The sequence below is a fragment of the Prionailurus viverrinus genome, chromosome A1 (genome assembly GCF_022837055.1).
Source record: "Prionailurus viverrinus isolate Anna chromosome A1, UM_Priviv_1.0, whole genome shotgun sequence".
Lineage (NCBI taxonomy): Eukaryota > Metazoa > Chordata > Mammalia > Carnivora > Felidae > Prionailurus > Prionailurus viverrinus.
Genome location: NC_062561.1, coordinates 133,366,710 through 133,380,286, shown reverse-complemented (window position 1 = coordinate 133,380,286; position 13,577 = coordinate 133,366,710). Strand labels below are relative to the sequence as shown.

General features: G+C 37.1%; 2 protein-coding genes and 1 non-coding gene across 5 annotated transcripts in view; 2 read left to right on the top strand and 1 right to left on the bottom strand.

Moving 5' to 3' along the window:
• Positions 1–13,577, top strand: part of TRIM23 (tripartite motif containing 23) — a 36,443-nt gene that overhangs the window by 11,488 nt on the left and 11,378 nt on the right. For all 3 annotated transcript variants that reach the window (XM_047853960.1, XM_047853943.1, XM_047853952.1), the window contains exons 6-7: positions 1,789–2,004; positions 6,108–6,242. In XM_047853960.1, the coding sequence (XP_047709916.1) occupies positions 1,789–2,004; positions 6,108–6,242 (351 nt within the window). The remainder of the gene's footprint in view (positions 1–1,788; positions 2,005–6,107; positions 6,243–13,577) is intronic.
• Positions 379–485, top strand: LOC125147089 (U6 spliceosomal RNA). The gene has a single exon (XR_007145004.1). It is a non-coding gene; the product is annotated as a U6 spliceosomal RNA (small nuclear RNA).
• The window catches only part of PPWD1 (peptidylprolyl isomerase domain and WD repeat containing 1), a 43,559-nt gene continuing 35,207 nt past the window's right edge, over positions 5,226–13,577 (bottom strand). Inside the window, exon 12 of the mRNA XM_047853909.1 lies at positions 5,226–5,278. The gene's annotated coding sequence lies outside the window, so the exon portion shown is untranslated. The remainder of the gene's footprint in view (positions 5,279–13,577) is intronic.

The window sequence follows — 13,577 nt, the reverse complement described above, 5'->3', positions numbered from 1 at the left end:
TCTACTGGACATTTTATGCTAGAGTGGAAATATTTTATTCCTTCAGTCAGTATTTATGGAACCCATACAATAGCTAGACACTGTTTTAGCATTGTTCTAGCTAAGGAGACACTGCCAAAAAGCTCTGCCTTTGCAGTTTACATTCTAATGTGGAAAAAGGGTCAGTACTAATGGCAAAAGTATGTTAAGTGCTATGGAGTGTTATATGGGGTGTTCCTGGATAGACTCCCTAAGAAAGGGACATTGAGCAAAGACCTAACGCAGATAAGAAAGGAACCATGCTAATATTTGGGGAAAGAATATTCCAGGCAGAGAGAAGAGCAAGTGCAAAGGCCCTGAAGTTGGAGTGTGCCTGGTGCACTTAGGAAACTGTGAGGAGTTCTCAGTTTGGCAGCACATAAACTAAAATTGGAATGATGCAGCAAAGATTAGCATGGTGCCTGTGTGAGGATGACACATAAATTTGTAAAGTATTTCATATTTTTAAGGATTAAAAGGTAGAGACTTCCAGTTATAAAATAAGTAATGGAAATTAAAAGTACAGCATGGGGAATATAGTTAGTAATACTGTAATAACGTTGTATGGGGACAGACACTAACTACACTTAGTGTGCTGAGTACCACGTAATGTGTAGAATTGTTAGATCAGTATGTTGTTCACCTAGAACTTATACAACAATGTATGTCAACTACACTTTAATTAAAAAACCCAGCAACTGTGAGGGGGTCAAATGCATCTAGAGTAGAGTGATTGAGGAGCGCATAGCAGGTGTTGAGATCACAAAGGGTCTTACGGATATTTGCTTTTCTTTCTGCCACAAATGTTCTTCCTCAAGATAATCTTGTAGTCACCTTCTTCAGGTCTTTGCTCAGATGTTGCTTTTTCAGGGAGTCTGTTCTTCAACACTCCCTGTAAAGGACTTTGTCATTTACTGAGTGGAATGGGAAATCATTAGAGAGTTTTGGGCAAAAGAATAATCATCTTCCTGACTTAACATTTTTTATTATAATATATTCTTTTTTTTAACATTTATTTATTTTTGAGACAGAGAGAGAGCATGAACGGGGGAGGGTCAGAGAGAGAGGGAGACACAGAATCTGAAACAGGCTCCAGGCTCTGAGCAGTCAGCACAGAGCCCGACGTGGGGCTTGAACTCACGGACCGCGAGATCATGTCCTGAGCCGAAGTCAGACGCTTAACCGACGGAGCCACCCAGGTGCCCCCTGACTTAACATTTTAAAAGGATCCGTCTGGCTGCTAGGTGGAAAATACTCTGTAGAGGGCAGTAGTGGATCTATTGAGGCCAATTAGAAAACTATTGTAATAATCAGGTGAGCGATGATAATGTCATAGATCAGGTCAGTAGAGGTGAAGGTGATGAGGCTTGATCAGATTTTGGGTATGTTGTTTTGAATATGTTTTGTGGTCAGCAGAATTTGCTGAGGGACTGTTATTGGATGTGAAAGAGAAGTATTAAGGGTGACTCCAGTTTTGTTTTTGTTTTTGTTTTTGTTTTTTGGCTTGAACAATGTGGAGGATGGCATTGCCACTTATTGAGATGGAGGAAACTAGGTTTGACAGTGGAAGAGACTGAAGATTAGGTATTCTCTTTTGCTTGAGATGTTATTTAAAGAGTTGGATGTCCAAAGGCTGTGGTTAAGGAGAAAGATCTTGTGTGGAGATAGCAATTCTGCAATTTTTAAGAACATAGATGGTATTTAAATTTTCACTATTTCACATATAAAATCTTTGTTATGGTTAAAGTTGTTTAATTTCTATTTCTTTAGGTACCGGGTACTGCAGAGAATGCCCGGTCATGTGTCCGAGCTTATTTTTCTGATCTTCATGAAACTCTGTGTCGTCAAGAAGAAATGGCTCTAAGTGTTGTTGATGCTCATGTTCGAGAAAAACTGATTTGGCTCAGGCAGCAACAAGAAGATATGACTATTTTGTTGTCCCAAGTTTCAACAGCCTGTCTTCATTGTGAAAAGACTTTGCAACAAGTAGGTAGATTAAATGTGGTTAGGACATATTTTAAGAAGGAGGTTAAACAGATAATTATCAGAGGTATGCACTAGTCTATTTTATTAACAAATATTTTAATATTATTATTATTTGTTACTGTGTGCATTAACATTGTGCTTAGGACATGGTCTCTAACCTTGAATTGCTCCACCAACCATATCAGTGTCCTCTACTTCATGTGCCCTCCCCAGCTTAAAACTATGGATTCTAGAAACTCTTTAATGTCTTGTCATTCTTTAGTCATGCTAAGCCCTTTAACTCTTCTTTACCAAGCATGTACTATTCTTTCTGCTCGGTGGGCTTATATCTCCCCTTTCTGATAGTGGAAATCCTTTTTCAAAGCCTAGCTCAAATGTTTGCTTTTCTTTGAAACTCTCTGTTGTTCTTTTTTTTTTTTTTTGGATGCCTTTCTAGCATGTACTACCTATCTCTGCTCTAATTCATTGGTTCTTAATTTTGATATCACAGTAATCCCATGTTTTTTGATGATTGAGTTATCAGAAGCAATTTGTTTTACCAGTTTTCAGATCATGTCATGAGATCATGATACCATGAGATCATGACTTGGGCCAAAATCAAGAGTCGGATGCTTAACTGACTGAGCCACCCAGGTGCCCCCAGATAATATACTTTTAAAATAAATTGGATTTAAGATTATTTGAGCAAAAATGCCAGTCTTATTCATTTCTACTTGGTTCTGCTTTCATGAGTTGGTGATAGAAAGGTAATTATTGCCCTAGGAATTCCCAGTAAGCTGTAGTGTATTTTACCCTTATTGACATATTGCTAGTAATTGTGTTGACTGCAAATCACTGCAGAGCTAAACTTATTACTAATTGTAAAGCTTTTTCTCTTATATATCTAATTAGACTTATATGAATGTGGTGAGGCTGTAACCACAAAAGTCTTGAGCTTATCATATTGAATTATAATAATTGATGTGTATGCCATTTATTAAATTGCCTTGAACTTCAGTCCTATTCTTCTTTCCTCTGCCCTGTGATTTTTGGACTAGAACTCTACAAACCACATATCGGCTTTGCCAGCTCCTTGTTAGTTTAGGCTCCATCAACAGGGGACGGGAAAGGAAGGTTGGAAGGTAGAGTTAGTTTCCCGTTGGTTCCCATTTACTTGGGTTCCTGTGAATTTCACTGCTCACAAGAAGATACCACTTTCCTTAGAGACCTGAGCTTAAGATCCATGGGGACTTTCCCATAAGTTTCCAAGTTTTAATAATTCTAGCATGTGCCTTTTATTCCCCCTTTCCTGGGGCGTGATAGCTGCTTCCTACATTTGCTTTCCCACATGATACCTCTGAGTACTTTTTACCCTTTTAGTTACCTAGTTAATAACTACACCTAGTTAGCAGTTCTTCATAGTAAATTCTTTCTGTTTACATAAGTGGTGTGGTTTTCCTCTACTAATTCGAACCTGAACAATATGCATTCTTCATTCTTCTCTATGTTGACTGCATGCATCTTGTTCATCTTTGTATCTAGGTAGAAGGAACTTAATAAATATTTGTTCAGTTATGATGGGTAATCAAGCTACACAGAAAAATCAGAAATGGATTACATCTAGATCTCGTTTACTTGAATACGTAAAAGTATTTTTGTATTTATTCTGTTAAAAAGTATGTTTATAGTTACTGAAATATTTGGAGGTTAGAATTTCTGAAGCATTCCATCAAAGTGATTGGTAATTGTTAATGATATGGTATTATTTCACTATGTTAATGCAAATGAAGCTAGGGTCTTAGAGTCATTCTTCATATCAACTTTGGTTTTTAAAGTCCTAGAACCCTAACCCCAACCAATATTCTTTTTTTTATTGTTAAAAATTGTTTTCAATGTTTATTTTCAATAGAGAGAGAGAGAGAGAGAGAGTGAGTAAAAGCAGGGGAGGGATAGAGACAGAGGAAGACACAGATCCTGAAGCACACTCCAGGCTCTGAGCTGTCAGCGCAGAGCCTGATGCAGGACTCAAATTTGAACCATAATATTTGACCTGAGCCAACGTCGGATGTTTAACCAATTGAGCCACCCAGGCATCCCCCCAACCAATATTCTTAACAGTTCCTGCCACAGAGATAATTGAACAGAAGAATGGATAGAACATCACACGTTATTATCAATTTTGAGAACAAAGCTTAATCATCCTTCCCCTCCAAAAAAAAAAAAAATGATGCATCATCTAAGTTCAAGGCATGAAGCTAAGTGGTGAGGATTTGTCTATTCATTTAGCAAATAAGTTTTGAGTGCCTACTGTGTGCTAGGTACTTCTAGATAACATGGGATATACTGGTAAACAAGACAAACAAAAAGCTATATAATCTTGTGGAATTAGCATTTTAGCAAGGAGAAGATAAGACAATAAATCATATCCTTATCTAAATAAGTAAATTATGTAAAATGTTAGAATAGTGGTAAGAACTAAGGACAAAAGAAAAAGTGATCAGGGTAAAAATCATTAAGAAAAGGTGAGATTTGAGCAAAGCCTCAAAAAAGAAAAAGGTGAAGGAATTTATTCAAGCCCTAATATAGGGAAGAATATTCCCACTGAGGAAACCCATTAGAGAAAAAACCTAGGACACCATGTCTGGTGTATTTGAGGAACAGCAAAAGAGGCCACTGTGGCTGGTATATAGCTAATGAAGGAGAGAGAAATAGGAGCTATAATCAGAAGTAATAGGGAATTATATGTAACGAAGGCTTTGTGGGCCACTGGAAGGGCTTCAGCTTTTACTGATTAAAATAGAGAAGCCATTGTGAAATTTTGACAAGAATGACTTGATCTTACTTAAAATGATCACTTTGATGTGTAAAAAACAGATTGGAGGAGGGCAAAGATGGAAGGAAGGAGTTAAAGAAAAGGAGTTAGGCTGTTGTAGAATTCCATGTGAGAGAGAATACTGGCTTGGGTAGTGGAGTGAAGTGTCCAAATTCTGGATACCTAATAGGATTTGTTTGTATTTGGGGCATGAGAGAGTAGAAGCAGGAATTTCTTAAAGGCTTTTGTTATGAATAACTGGAACAACATGCAACTTATAAGCAAAGTTTGTTAGTTAATAATTGACTAATATAAATATGCAACAGTGAGCAAAAACTGCAAACACTGCTGCTTTCATGGAGCTTACATATTGTTTGAAGATCTCTGTCTTAGGAAGAATATATTGGTGTCTGTGTAGAAAATCTCTGGAATAATGTTGTAGAAACTGGAAAGTGCTTGACTTTGAAGAAAGAGTCTGGGGATCTAGAGGGAGAGGGAGACTTTTCAATTTTACATGTAGTCCCATTTTTAAAAAAACCAGTACATATATATCTTAAGTTATTTAAAAACCTTTTTATGTAAGTACAACATGCAGGGGCGCCTGGGTAGCTCAGCCAGCGAAGCATCTGACTCAATTTCGGCTCAGGTTATGATCTCACAGTGTGTGAGTTCACGGTTCCTTGCTGGCAGTGCGGAGCCTGCTTGGGATTCTCTCTCTCTCCCTCTCTCTCTGCCCCTCCCCCACTCACATTTGCTCTCTCTTGCTCTCAAAATTAAATAATAAACATTAAAAATAATAAGTACAACATACATACAGAAATGTGTGCATAAGTGTTCACCTGGCTAGTTGCTGTATAACTAGCATCCAGATCATGTAACAGAACATTACCAGCGCCCCAAGATACCCCTCAGACTCTCTTCTGATAACTTCCCCCCTAAGGATAAACCTGACTTCTAATGCATATCTTATTTTTGTCTGTTTTGGTATTAATAAAAATGGAATCATACAGAATGAACTCTTCATGTCCTTTCTTCTTTTATTTGACATTGTGAAATTCAAATCAGGTATAATTGTGGCTCATTCTCATTGTGGCCTTTGTGAATATACCACAATTTATTTATATTTTCTTCTCTTGAAAGGGTCTTAAATTATTTATTAATGCCCACTTATTATTATTATCCTAGTTAAATTTACATTTAAGTTAACCTTTAATACTATGATGTTAGATGAACTTTTCTTGAGTTTTGGTGATATCTCTTTTTCCCTTATTTCTGTAATAAGTTTATAGGAAAACTGTATTCTCTTTTCTAGGATGATTGTAGAGTTGTTTTGGCAAAACAGGAAATTACAAGGTTACTGGAAACATTGCAAAAACAGCAGCAGCAGTTTACAGAGGTTGCAGATCACATTCAATTGGATGCCAGCATCCCTGTCACTTTTACAAAGGTAATGTACTATATTTCATTTTTAGGTGTGGTTTCTGACAGATCATGATTGTTTTATATTCCATGATAATCAGCTTGAAGAGACAATTAAGAAATTCATGGTTTTTTGTTTGTTTTTTTTAAACTTTCATCATTGGAAAATGAAAAGTGGTACAATGAATCTCCCTGTACCCATCATCTACTTTGACAATTAAAACCCCTTTTTTTCTTTATTTAAATCCAAGTTAGTTAACATATAGTGTAATAATGGTTTCAGGAGTAGAATTTAGTGATTCATCACTTATATAACACTCATTGCTCATCCTAACAAGTGCTGTCTTTACTGCCCATCACCCATTTAGCCCACCCCCACCCCCTCCCCTCCAACAACCCTTAGTTTGTTCTCTGTATTTAAGAATCTGTTATGGTTTGCCTGCCTCCGTCTCTGTTTTTATCTTGTTTTTCCTTCCCTTCCCCTACATTCATGTTTTGTTTCTTAAATTCCACATATGCGTGAAATCATATGATATTTGTCTGTCTCTGACTAACTTATTTTGCTTAGCATAATATATTCCCATTGCATCCACATTGTTGTAAGTAGCAAGATTTCATTCTTTTTGGTTGCCAAGTAGTATTCCATTGTGTATATATACCACATCTTCTTTTTTTTAATATAATTCATTGACGAATTGGTTTCCATACAACACCCAGTGCTCATCCCAGCAAGTGCCCTCCTCAATGCCCATCACCCGCTTTCCCTCTCCCCCACTCCCGCATCAACCCTAAGTTTGTTTTAGTATCCAGGAGTCTCTTATGGTTTCCCTCTCTCCCTCTCTGTAACTTTTTTTCCCCCTTCCCCTCCCCCATGGTCTTCTGTTTAATTTCTCAAGATCTATGTATGAGTGAGAACATATGATATATCTTTCTCTGACTCACTTATTTCACTCAGCATAATACCTTCCAGTTCCATCCATGTTGCTGCAAATGGCCAGAATTCATTCTTTCTCATTGCCAAGTAGTATTCCATTGTATGTATAAACCACATCTTCTTTATCCATTCATCATTCGATGGACATTTGAGCTCTTTCCATAATTTGGCTATTATTGATAGTGCTGCTATAGATACTGGGGTGCATGTGCCCCTTTGAATCTCTATTTTTGTATGCTTTGAATAAATACCTAGTAGTGCAATTGCTAGGTTGTAGGGTAGCACTTTTTAAATTTTTGAGGAACATCCTTACTGTTCTCTAGAGTGTCTATACCAGTCTGCATTCCCATCAGCAGTGCAAGACTGTTCTCCTTTCTTTACATCCTTTCCAACATCTCTTGTTTCCTGAGTTGTTAATATTAGCCTTTCTGACAGGTGTGAGGTAGTATCTCATTGTGGTTTTGATTTGTATTTCCCTGATGATGAGTAATGTTGAGCATTTTTTCATGTGTCTGTAAAGCCATCTGGATGTTGTCTTTGGAAAAGTGTCTGTTCATGTCTTTTGCCCATTTCTTTCACTGGATTATTTGTTTTTTGGGTGTTGAGTTTGATAAATTCTTTTTTTATTTTTTTTATTTTTTTTTTAACGTTTATTTATTTTTGAGACAGAGAGAGACAGAGCATGAATGGGGGAGGGTCAGAGAGAGAGGGAGACACAGAATCTGAAACAGGCTCCAGGCTCTGAACTGTCAGCACAGAGCCCGACGCGGGGCTCAAACTCACGGACTGTGAGATCATGACCTGAGCTGAAGTCGGACACTTAACCGACCAAGCCACCCAGGCACCCGGAGTTTGATAAATTCTTTATAGATTTTGGATACTAACCCTTTGTCCAATATGTCATTTGCAGATATCTTCTCCCATTCTGTTGGTTGCCTTTTAGTTTTGCTGATTGTTTCCTTTTATTTCGATAAGGTCCCAATAGTTCATTTTTTATTTTGTTTCCCTTGCCTCCAGAGACCTGTCTAGTAAGAAGTTGCTGTGGCCAAGGTCAAAGTGGTTGTTGCCTGTTTTCTCCTCTAGGATTTTGATCGTTTCCTGTCTTACATTTAGGTCTTCCATCCATTTTGAGTTTATTTTTGTGTATGGTGTAAGAAAATGATCTGCTTCAGCATGTTGCTGTCCACTTTTCCCAGCACAATTTTTCATTGGATATTCTTTCCTGCTTTGTCAAAGATTAGTTGGCCATACATTTGTGGGTCCATTTCTGGGTTCTCTATTCTGTTGCATTGATCTATATGTCTGATGTTGTGCCAGTACCATACTGTTTTGATGATTGCAGCTTTGTAATACAGCTTGAAGTCTGGAATTGTGATGCCTCCAGCTTTGGTTTTCTTTTTCAGTATTAGTTTGGCTATTTGGGGTCTATTATGGTTCCATATAAATTTTAGAACTGTTTGTTCTAGCTCTGTAAAGAATGCTGTTGTTGTTTTGACAGGGATTGCATTGAATGTGTAGAGTGGGTAGTATAGACATTTTAACAGTATTCTTCCTATCCAGGAGCATGAAATATTTTTCCATTCCTTTGTGTCTTCTTCAATTTCTTTCATAAGCTTTCTATAGTTTTCAGCATACACATCTTTTACCTCTTTGGTTAGATATCTTATGGTTTTTGGTACAATTGTAAATGGGATCGATTCCTTGATTTGTCTTTCTGCTGCTTCGTTATTGGTGCATAGAAATGAAACAGATTTCAGTATGTTGACTTCATATCCTACGACTTCATGTATCAGTTCTAGCAGTTTTTTGGTGGAGTCTTTCAGGTTTTCCATGTAGAATATCATGTTGTCTGCAAAGAGTGAAAGTCTGCCTTCTTCCTTGCCAATTTGGATGCCTTTTATTTCTTTTTTGTTCTCTGAGGCTAGGAATTCCAGTACAACATTGAACAACAGTCTTGAGAATAGACATCCCTGTCATCTTCCTGCCCTTAAGGGAAAAACTCTCAGTTTTTCCTCATTGAGGTTAATATTGCAGGTCTTTTGCATATGGTCTTTATGATGTTGAGGTATGCTCCTTCTGTCCCTATTTTCTTGAGGGTTTTTATCAAGAAAGGATGCAGTATTTTGTTAAATGCTTTTTTTGCACAGGATAAGGATCCTGTGATTCTTATCGTTTCCTTTATGAGTGTGATGTATCACATTGATTGATTTCCAGATATTGAACCAGCCCTACAGCCCAGGAATAAATTCCATTTGATCATGGTAAAGAATTATTTTAAAGTATTGTTGGATTTGATTTAGTAATATCTTGTTGAGGATTTTTGCATCCATGTTCATCAGGGAAATTGATCTGTAATTTTCTTTTTTGGAGGGGTGTTGTCTGGTTTGGGGATCAGGGTAAAGCTGGCCTCATAGAATGAGTTTGGAAGTTTTCCTTCCATTTCTATTTTTTGGACTAGCTTCAAAAGAATAGATATTTACTTTTGTGTAAATGTTTGGTAGAATTCCTCTGGGAAGCCATTGGCTCGGGACTCTTGATTGTTGGGAGATTTTTCATTGCTGATTCAATTTCTTTACTGATTATGGGTCTGTTCAAACTTTCTATTCTTCAGTTGGGGTCGTTTATATGCTTCTAGGAATTTATCCATTTTTTCCAAATTGCCCAATTTGTTGGCATATAATTATTCATAATATTCTCTTATTATTGTTTTTATTTCTGTGGTGTTGGTTGTGCTCTCTCCTCTTTAATTCGTGATTTTATTTATTCAGGCCCTTTTTCTTTTTGATAAATCTGCCTAGGTGTTCATCAATTTTTAAAAATTCTTTCAAAGAACCAGCACTTAGTTTCATTTATCTGTTCTACTGTTTTTTTTTTTATTTCAATAATTGATTTCTGCTCTAATCTATTATTTCTCTTCTGCTGGTTTTGGGCTTTATTTGCTGTTGTTTTTCCAGCTCCTTTAAGTTTAAGTTAGGTTGTGTATCTGAGACCTTTTTTCCTTCTTTGGGAAGGCCTGGATTGCTATATCCTTATCTCTTATGACCACCTTCACTGCATCCCAAGGATTTTGAACTGTAGTGTTTTCATTTTCATTGGCTTCCATGTAATTTTTAATTAGAGTCTCAGTTTATGGAGATCACAACACACAACCAGTGCCAGGTTTTGCTGCACTCTGGCATCTTTGTCCCAGTACCAGAAAACCTGGCTGCTCTCAGGGGTCTGCTGGGACTTTTGCCCATAAGAAGGCTATATGGCATCTACCAAATTCACTCCAAGCAAGGGAACTGATTCTCCTCATGTGGCACACAGACCCCTCAGACTCACTGCCTGCTCCTGGGGATTCACCCTGCTTCCTCACCAGAGCAGTGGCAGGCACTGAGCTCTGAACCTTCAGACTCTGCACTCCACTGTTTGTAGAATTCTGGTGATATTGAAACCCTCTCCTTTCTCCTTGTCACTGGTTTTGGGGAATAGATTTCTTGTCAAGTCCTATGTGAGTATTTTCACTGTTTCTCTCTTTCCAGCTACTTTCAGGGGTAGTGCTTTTCTTTGCCATCCTGATGCCCTCCTCTGTCCCCCTTTCTCTTTCTATGTCCTCTCTCCATTAAAATGGCTCCTTACCCTCCACAGCTCCATGGCTTTTCTCTCCCCCAGTTCACTTCTCTGCTCCACGCACTGCTAAGCTCTCTGGCTCAAAGTATGCACATTGTTGTGTTAATCCTTACATCAATTTCCTAGGTATTCAAAATGGTTTGATGCTGATCTAGCTATGTTTCAGGGGACAAGACAAGCTCAGGGTCCCTGTACTACTCTGCCATCTTTACTCCCAGTTTTTAATTTCATCTGTCCTTATCCCCATTCCCCTTTCTATCTGTAGTCTCCGAGGTTATTTTGAAATAAACCCCAACATATTTCATCTATGAAATATTTTTGTGTGTATTTCTAATAGGTAAGGGCTTTAAAAAAATACATAACCAAAATACTGTTATAAAACCTAAAAAAATTAATAATCTCTAATATTAACCATTATCCAGTTAGTTATTGAAATTTCCCAGATGGTTAAATTTTTTTGTTTTTTTCTGGAAACAGAATCCAGCTAAATAAGGCTTATACTTGACATTTGGTTGTTGTGTTTTGGTCTCTTTTAAAGTGAATTCCCCTTAATTTAAAAGGTTCATGTATTTAATTTTGCTTTCTCTTTTTAGGTACTTTTTTTTTTTTTAAACTTAATCTTGTTCTTTTTTAAAAGTTTATTTATTTGTTTTTAGAGAGAGAGAGAGAGAGAGGGTGTGTGCAAGCATGTGTACAAGCAGGGGAGAGGCAGAGAGAGAGGGAGAAAGAACGCCAAGCAGGCTCCACTGGCAACAATCTCACAACAGTGAGATCATAACTTGTGCTGAAATCAAGAGTCAGACATTTAATTGACCGAGCCACCTAGGCACCCCAAAACTTAATCTTGTTTTATAATTATGTGAAACATTTACATAGTCCAGAGTCAAATCTACAAAGCAGAATTCATTTAGAGAAGTCTAGCTTCTATCCCTGACCCCTCCACATTTTCCCTCCTTTCTTCATAGAAAACCATAAAGATTTTTTTCTTAGTTTTGGGGCTCCTGGGTTGCTCAGTTGTTTGAGTGTCTGACTCTTGATTTTGGCTCAGGTCATGATCTTGGATTCATGAATTCAAGCCCCACATTGGATTCCTCATTGATAGTGCGATGCCCGCTTGGGATTCTGTTTCTCCCCTTCTCTCTCTGTTCCTTCCATGCTTGTTCTCTCTTCAAAATACATAAACTTTAAAAACTTAAAAAAAAAAAAAAAGAGTTTTTTTCTTAATTTTATTCATCATTTTAAAAATATAGAGAAATACATCTATATATTTGTATGCACTTTGATCACATTTAAAGGTAAACTGCATTACACATTTCTCCACGATGTTCTTTTGACATACTCGTATGTCCTGGAGATTACTCCATAGCAGTAGTATGTGATATTTTCTATTACTTTTTACAACCTCAAGGTACTGTATTGTGCATATATACCATATTTTTGTGTGTCGTGTGGTAAAAATACAAAAAATTACCATCTTAACCATTTTTAATTATACAGTTCAGTATTGTTAAGTATATTCACATTGTGTGAAACAGATCTCTAGGAATTTTAATTTTGAAAAACTGAACCTCCACACCATATAAACAATAAGTCTCCTTTTCCCCTCTCTCACCATCTGTTGGTAACTACCATTCTATTTTTTTCTCTTTGATTTTGACTATTCTGAATGTCTCATATAAATAGAACCATATAGTAGTTGTCTTTTTTGTGACTGGCTGATTTCAATTAGTATAGTATGCTCAAAGTTCACGCATATTGTGGCATATGACAGAATTTTCTTCTGTTTTAAGGCTGAATAATACTTCATTGTTTGTATATACCACCTTTTGTTTATGCATTCATCTACTGATGGACATTGGGGTTGCTTCTACATTTTGGCTACTGTGAATAGTGTGTTACTGTGAACATGGGTGTTCAGTTATCTCTTTGAGATCTTGCTTTTATTTCTTTGGGATGTAGATCCAGAAATGAGATTACTGGATATGGTAGTTCTATTTTTAATTTTTTTTATTTTTTGAGGAAATGTTGTTTTCCATAGTGGTTGCACCATATTGTAATTCCTGCCAACAGTGCACAAGGGTTGCAATTTCTCCACATTTTCACCAACACATGTTAATTTTTGTTTTTGTTTTCTTTATTTTTTATTTTAGAGAGGGGGAGAGAGAGTGCACAAGTGGGGGAGAGAGGCAGAGGGAGAGAGAGAATCTTAGGCAGGCTCCATGCTCAGTGCAGAGTCTGATGTATGGCTCAATCCCAGGACCCTGGGACCATGACCCAAGCCAAAGTCAAGAGTCAGACACTCAACCCACTGAGCTATCCAGGTGCCCCTGTTCTTGTTTTAGATTGTAGCCATCCTGCTGGGTGTGAGGTGATATCTCATTGTGGCTTTGGTTTGCATTTCTCTGATGATTAATGAAGTTGAGCTTTTCACATGCTTATTGGCCATTTTATATCTTCTTTGGAGAAATTTTGTACAAGTTCCTTGCCTGTTTTTAAATTATTTGATTTTTGTTGTTGTTGTTGAGCCTTAGGAGTTCCTTATATATTCTGGATAGGGGTCCATGATTACATATATGATTGGCAAATACTCTCTCCCATTCTGTAGGTTGTTTCTTCACTCTCTTGGTAGTGTCCTTTGATTCACAGAAGTTTTTAAGATTGACATGGTCCGATTTGTCTATTTTTGCTTTAGTTGAATGTGTTTTTGGTGTTATATCCAGGAAATCACTCCAAATCCATTATCAAGAAAATTTTGCATTGTGTTTTCTTCTAAGAGTTTTCTATTTTTGGATCTCATGTTTGGGACCTTTATCCATA